General features: G+C 42.5%; 1 protein-coding gene across 13 annotated transcripts in view; it reads right to left on the bottom strand.

Moving 5' to 3' along the window:
* MAST4 (microtubule associated serine/threonine kinase family member 4) overlaps positions 1-7,507 on the bottom strand; it is a 546,144-nt gene that overhangs the window by 42,407 nt on the left and 496,230 nt on the right. For all 13 annotated transcript variants that reach the window (XM_034656299.1, XM_034656301.1, XM_034656302.1 and 10 more), the window contains 2 exons: positions 7,390-7,457; positions 4,543-4,628 (listed from right to left, as the gene is read on the bottom strand). In XM_034656299.1, coding sequence (XP_034512190.1) covers positions 4,543-4,628; positions 7,390-7,457 — 154 coding nt within the window. The remainder of the gene's footprint in view (positions 1-4,542; positions 4,629-7,389; positions 7,458-7,507) is intronic.

Raw genomic sequence — 7,507 nt, 5'->3', positions numbered from 1 at the left:
CCTTTGTTGTTTATAAAAAAAAAGACAAATGGAATGCTTTGGAAAGTACTGATAGATATATTAAATGTGAGTCACTAAATAAAACTCCTGTTGATTTAGTATGGCTGAGAAGGTTTTCAAAAGTGAAAAAAATAATACAGATCTAGAGTCCTACACTCAGATTGCTTCAAGTTCCTGCTTCACCTTTAAAGCAGAGAAAAGTGGAAAACAAACAACGTATTAGAAGGATGGTTTATATAGGCTGTCTTAAAAAGGCCTTATATATATATATATATATGTATATAATTTCTTTTTTTAAGAGAGTGTGAGAGTGGAGGGGTGGGAGGTGGGAGGGATGGAGAGAGAGAGAATCCCAAGCAGGCTCCACGCCCAGTGCAGAGCCCAACATGAGGCTGGATCTCATAACCTATCAGATGGTTACCTGAGTGGAAATCAAGAGTTGGACTTTAAATGACTGAGCCACCCAGGCGCCCCTGAATTTATATATATTTAGATTAAACTGAAATGTTTACTTTTGGTATGCATCTGAAATTAAAAATATGTTTAAAGTATACAACTTTTTTTAATGATTTCTGACTTTGACCAACTTCTTAGTTAACCAACCAACTACTCCTTCTTTCTGGATCAGATTAAAGGCTTTTACAACAGTATTTTTTTTTTTTTCCAAATAATGATTGGATAAAATCAAGATCCCCCAAAAACCTTGAGCTTCTCCTCATCAGATGTTGGACGGCAGACAGACAGACAAAAAGGCAGCACAGAAAATAACCTGGTTTCCTCAGAAACAGAAGACAAATACTGGTGAACAAATTTTGTTACGAAGAGGAATTTCTGAAACAGGATATTTACCTTTTAAAATGAAATATGGAATTTGAAATGGTGAAAAAAAACAGTATCTTAAAGTGCTTCCTAATATTGACAGTCAACTGGAATACAGCTTACGCTCTCTCTCTTTGAGCATCTCACACTGAGCAGACGTAGCGCTGAGGACCCTCGGACAGGATAACTAAGAGCTTCACTTGCACACCGTCCGATGGCTGCCATTGGGTTTTCAATCAACTATCGGTGTTTCTTACATAAACAACTGCTCAGCAATATGTGTGAGAACAGCAGTAAGTGGGGAAGGAAGAACAGAGCCATCCGCAACAATGAAAGAACAAAGGAGAAAGAGGCCTCAGGCCCATCTTGACCAGCGTCTGGACCAGGTTTCCCAGGGGCACCCTGTGAATGAAAAAGGACTCATATCTTTACTCTCAGATTTGCAACTCGTAAAACCTCATCTGACTTTTTGCTTTGCCTTGCTAGGACGTGCTTAAAATCATCAGTTAATTCCTAGGGAAATTTACCTACAAGAATGGAAACGGATCCTATAGGCAGCTTGAGACACGACTGCTGCGGGACGAGTGTATCTTGATCAAGCTTCAAAAGTCAATTAGACTTCTTAGACTCTGCTCTAGCTAGTTATCTGTTTGTTTCATGTTCTTGTTTTTACAGTGCTTTACTGCTTTAGGAATATTCTTCTTAATGCTGAAATCTGATCATTAGCAGTAATTGTCCTCTCTCACGGACACCTTTCCTCCTCTTCTGCAAACTGATGTTCCAAATTTACTTAAGTCAGCAGAGAAAGGGAGAAAGAGACTGAAACAGAGAGAAAGAAAGAGACAAACAGCAGCCTCTGACAGACAGACGCACAGCTATACACCATCCAAGGTTATAAAACTGGACTGAACTGATTCGGTCCCTCATTTCTCTGCAGTTTGGCCTCAGAGGCTGCTTTCTTTGAAAAGGCTGCTCCTGTTTCTCTTTTCCTACACTGACCTGCCTGGTAGATAGGAGAACCCAAGGTTGGGGGTGTGGGGGGGTGGTGATGCACGGAGAGGGGCAACTGTCCTCTCTGAGCTCGGCTTTTCTTCACCTCAGGCAGAAGTGAGCAGTGGGAGGGTAGGGGGAAAGGGAATCAGAAACTGACGGGATCTAGAGAAGAATGAATCAGTCCTATCGGGAGTGTGAATGGCTAATGCGTACAGAATTATGCATAAATCTGAATGCCCAGGACATGAACGTGAGCGGGCAAATCTGCATGTGGGAACAAGAGTGCATGTGTTAGAGGAAAGGCTGTAGGGAGAGACGGATAGCCAGCAACCCGCATACATGGGTCTGTCACGCAAATGACCCCATCTTTTGAGGCATAAAAGAGAATGATGTGCAGCAAAGGTAGAAACTAAAGCAAAGAGGGACAGAAATGTCACGCCTTTCAAACGTAGTTTTTAAAAACTTTTAAGTCAATTAATTCTTTCACTCTGAAAACATCCAAACCTGTCATTTAAAAGTCCAGGTGGAATCAAGAGAAGATGGCTCCATGTTGGAAAAGGATACTTCAAGAAGGAAGGAGCGCTGCTTGGAGTCAGCACACCTGTGACCAGCCATGCCTCTGAGCCGCTCTTTCCCCACAGCTAGGTAGAAATAATACCAACACCACAAGGGGCTCTTGCGAGAAGACAGCATACATAAACCAGCACCGTGCCTGGCACGTGGCTAGGGTGAGCTTTCTACAAATTGCTAAGCTGGCATGAGGGGATGTCTGACCTTCAGTCCCGGATCCAAAACACGTTAAACAGAGGACACTGGATGATATCAAATTAGCAGACTGGCTATACCATGAACTGTTACTAAGTATGATGGTGAGAAAACCCCAACGTGTTGTAGCTCCTTCTAATGAGAGGGCTAGTTTCCAGCACAGGCTATTTGCACCAAATCGCAGAATCAGGGTCACTCGAAGCCGGTGATGTGAGTGGCGGACTGTAACACAAACGCCAAGGAAACCTCCAACAGTCAGAGAAGCAGCCACGTGTTCAGCCAGTTCACGTAAGCCTGCACTCAGCATCTTGACGGGGTGGACCAATGAGTCCAGCTCCATTCAAATTTTAAATTAAAAATAATTAAAATGAAGAGGAAATCTGTCAGAAATGTAATGAGAGATTAAATCTGAGAAGAGCGAAAGAGGGAAAAAAGTTTTGGCCGATGGGTAGAAGCTCCCGTAGGCAGCTTGTCAGCCCATTAATGACTTGGCCTGCATCCTGGCTGTTTACTGATTCACAGCTTGTTTAACTTCTCGTATATTCCCAGCCATTCCCCGCAGTGTGACACACCTCATCTACTCTACAGTGGTTTAATTGCACTACAAATGAGTTTACTCAACCAGTTAGAACTCCAAATACTGCTAAGATCCATGCCCAAATTTTATAAAAGTGGTGCTTCACAGATAATCTTATTCTAGAATTCCACTCCCAGTAGAATCTATCAGTGCTCCAGCCCAGAGACCCATTAAATCAAAGTTCAGTTTTTTCCCTAATGAAGGAAGAACTCCTCAGAGGATCTCGAAAACTAAAACGAACTAAAACCAAATAAGAAACAAACAAAACTCACAAACAAAAGTATGTGAAAGCAGTTTTCTTAGGGGGAAAAGTTTCAATGAGGTCCTTGAATGAAATAAAATATTATGAAAATACAACATCAGAAAACATTTATAAGCCACATCAAGAAATATACCATTTGATATAATCCTGAAAATAAATCAGTGAAGCCCAGAAAGGACTCACAAATATTTAAGTTCTTCACTAAGTTAATGGTGTGGAAAATATTAGAGATAAAAAAAAAATCATAAGGAGAAACATCCCTTGTGGCATAACGAAAATCACTTTATCTCATCTGCTCATATATGTGATAAATGGCAATAAATGTCTATGGGATTGTTTATTGCTCTCCATATACAGATGGAATTGAGATTAATACTTAATTAAACTAGAGCTCTTGGGCCGTCTAAAATGGATCAGGACACAATATGTGTATTAATTACCGTTGCTAACTGTTTCTTAGTAACTCAGCAGGGTCTCGTCACCACTGACCCTACCTACGCCATGAGAACAAAACCTTGTGTCTCTAAAAATGAAGCAAGAAAGGGGCACCACTAATGTGACCGGATCAGAACACAGACTTCAACTGAAAAAAAAAAATACAAAAAACCCTGGTGTAATATAAAGACTGAAAGAAATGTACCGCTTTAAGTTTTCAAGCAGTCTCCTTATTTAAGCACTTCTCTCACCAGATTGACTGGGGGTCAGACAGAAAGCACCAGCTAATGAAGCAGTGATGCTGTATATGAATTTACAGGTTTTCAGAGATCTGGATGATATATATGCTGATATGGGTGTGTGTATGCATATACACGACCAAGAGGCAGGGATTTCTGCATCCAAAAGGGCACGATGAAGGAGGCAGAAACAGGTATACATAAAAATTTTCCTTTACTTAAGAAAGTCTCCTTCTCCATACCTCTAAAATAACTCCAGGTCACTTGACAGGTTTTCTTGATGGAGTATCTAAATGAAAAACGATTTTGGCTGCACATTATACCCACCAGTGAAGAAGCAGTGAACTGAAAACTCAAGTTCTTAATGACATCTATTTGGTCTAAGATAAAGGTGAAGAATATAGTACTTCGGTGTGTTAAAATACAATAGAGAGTTTTCTTGAATTACTCACCCATAGGCTCCATTGCTAATCAATTTAATCGTTTCAAAATCACTTTCCCGAGGTTTCCTTTGAAGTTTCAGGGAAGCATTAGAGCTCTTGGAAACAAAATACGGAAGTTAGAAAATACTCAAGAATTCAAGAAAATGATTTTAATAGCAACACAAATGACATTTGCATTCTATGCTCTGGTGTTCAATCTGCTGAAGCCACACGAAGCTGGCACACAGCTTTCAAGGTCAGTTCTGCAGAGAGGCGCTGATAGACCGCCTCTCATGACAGGGCCTCAGTCTCATTTAAGCGAACCCCCATTTCTGGGAGACGAAGGCACCAAGCTTACGAAAATTTCCAATTTGGGGGCGCCTGGGTGGCTGTCGGCGAACCGTCTGCCTTCAGTTCAGGTCATGATCCTGGGGTCCTGGGATCGAGCCCCGCATCGGGCTCCCTGCTCAGCGGGGAGTCTGCTCTCCCTCTCCCTGCTCATGCTCTTTCTCTCTCTCTTGCTCTCCCTCTCTCAAATAAATAAATAAAATCTTTAAAAAATTTTCCAATTTTAATTTACCTCTGTAAACTACTCAGGTTAGCCTCATCCTAGTCTTTTCAAGTTTTGAGATTTAAGTCCAAAACGTCAAACCTTAACTCTAGTTTCAGTCAGTTGGAACAGAAAGAACGGGCCGCTGTGGCTCTACCTGGGCTGACGGATGGTGCAGTTTCTCTGTCCATGACCAGAGAACATCTGTCCTTCCTGTGGCAACCCTTCTTGTTTGGAAAAGGCAGTTGGCAATGAAGAGACAATGCGTGCCTCTCTGGACTTCTATACCATCAGTCTTTTTTTTTTTTTTTTAAAGATTTTATTTATTTATTTGACAGAGAGAGATCGCGAGTGAGAGAGGGAACACAAGCAGGGGGAGTGGGAGAGGAAGAAGCAGGCTCCCAGCAGAGCAGGGAGCCCGATGTGGGGATCAATCCCAGGACTCTGGGATCACGCCCTGAGCTGAAGGCAGACGCTTAATGACTGAGCCACCCAGGCACCCCCCATACCATTAGTCTTACCATGGTTTAGATATCTATTTTCAAAAAGATCACTCTTTAAAAAGTTGAGCTGAAAGGACAGTAAAAAGTAAAATGGGTTTGTTGAGGGCCTTTGGGAAATATTCTCTCATACTCCATGTATCTTAGCACTGAGAGGGTGAGCACTGACAGCCTCCTTGCTCCAGCTGCAGAGCCCAGAGTTCCCTTCCTATAACTGTGGAAGAAATGCCAAGTCTGAGGTATGTGTCACCCTCCCCCACTGGATGCTGTCATCAGCTCACATACTGTCCCATTTACCTTAGGAAGACCTGGGTACCCAGCTTCCCACCTTCCTCTCTGCTCGTGTTCTCTCACCACCCTGGGTGACTTCAGTGTCCATGCAAGTAACTCACCTAACACCCTGTCCTCTGGGCTACTTGGTTGCTCAACCAAACAACTCTTTCTCTCTTCTATTTCCCCTAGGCCTCTGGCCACAGGCCCTGGGTCTAGTGATCACTGCTGATGCCCCATCTCAGAAGACATAATTCAAGACCAGGACCACTCCCTTGTTCCACCATTCCTCTCTGACGGGGTGCCCACAGCTTTGGGCTCAAAGATCCTGTTCAAGGCCCACCTGGCTCATTAACTCTTCCCCACACAGGTGACCACATTCATGCTCACGGATGACTCCTACGTCATTCAGAACTCCACCGAAAACCCTCTGAGTGCCAAGAGATCCCATGCCATGTATACAGATGCTAATGTGATGGTTCTTTTTGAATGTCCCCCAAAAACTTAAGTCTAAACTCATTCAAAATTATGATAATTATGATAAAATTAACTAAAAAGATATCATTTATTTAGCAGTTAGTAGTGTTCCTGATCTAATCATTTCACGTAAATTATCTCATTTATTATTTATTTTACAGAAGAGGAAACTGAGGCACAAAGAAGATTCCCACAGCTAGTGAGAGATGCAGGCAGCTTTCAAATCCAGGCCATCTCACTCCAGAGCCTGGGTTCTTAGGCCCAGGCAACACAGCTGCCTCTCTCTCCTGACCACCCCCCCCAACTCACTCCAGCCTGGTTCCCCTTGGGGGGCAGTGGCACCAGCATCCCAGAAATCTTGCTCATGCCCTTGGAGAACCTCTTGAGTGGCTTCCCTATGGTTACGTCTGCCTGCTCCCCTCACCCCTCGGTGTTCTACACTGCCATCTTAAGACTGTTTTTAAGCCATAACTCTGACTGGGTCGTCTTCCTGTCCACCTGTCTACACCCCACAAACACATACATTTCTTCCCAAGTTCAATAGTTTCCCATCATTCTTTGAAAGAAAAGATTTGACAAAGATGAACAATAAGGACCTCATGGCTGGTTTTTGCCCCAGCTCTCCAGGCTCTATGGTCTTCTTGCCCTTACCTTCAGATGCACTCTGCTCCCTTGTGGCATAGCCTTTGTCCAGGATGTTCCCTGGGCCTGGAATGTTCCCTCTGCCCCTTTTTCATCCTAGTAACTTCTCATACCACAGCTCCCGGGCCATTTCCTTGGGAGATCTTTTTGGACTGGCAAGACTAAGGTCATTCTCTGTTAATGTTACATTTTAGTAGCACATGGCCCCTTTTCTTTGTACATCTTATTCAAGTTTATCATTTTTATTTTTTGTGCATCGTTTCTTTTTATTAATTTCTTTCTCTTTGAAAGGAGGGGCTAAAATTGTAATGCTTACGCCTTGCACATAGAAGCACAATACATGTTTATGGAAGAAATAAAGTAATTGACACACTCCAAATCTCCAGATGCCGATAAAGAGAAAAACCAACACCATATTTCATCAAGAAAGATACTTACACTCACTGATTCATCTGTTTCTGGTGTTTCTGCTGTTCCACTATCATAGTTTCCCAATTGAGCCATTTCTAAATTAAAAAAAAAAAAAGCAAGGTTTAAGAAAAATAGGACAACTTCA

The sequence above is a fragment of the Ailuropoda melanoleuca genome, chromosome 3 (assembly GCF_002007445.2).
Source record: "Ailuropoda melanoleuca isolate Jingjing chromosome 3, ASM200744v2, whole genome shotgun sequence".
NCBI lineage: Eukaryota > Metazoa > Chordata > Mammalia > Carnivora > Ursidae > Ailuropoda > Ailuropoda melanoleuca.
This window is presented reverse-complemented; position numbering and strand designations above follow the sequence as displayed.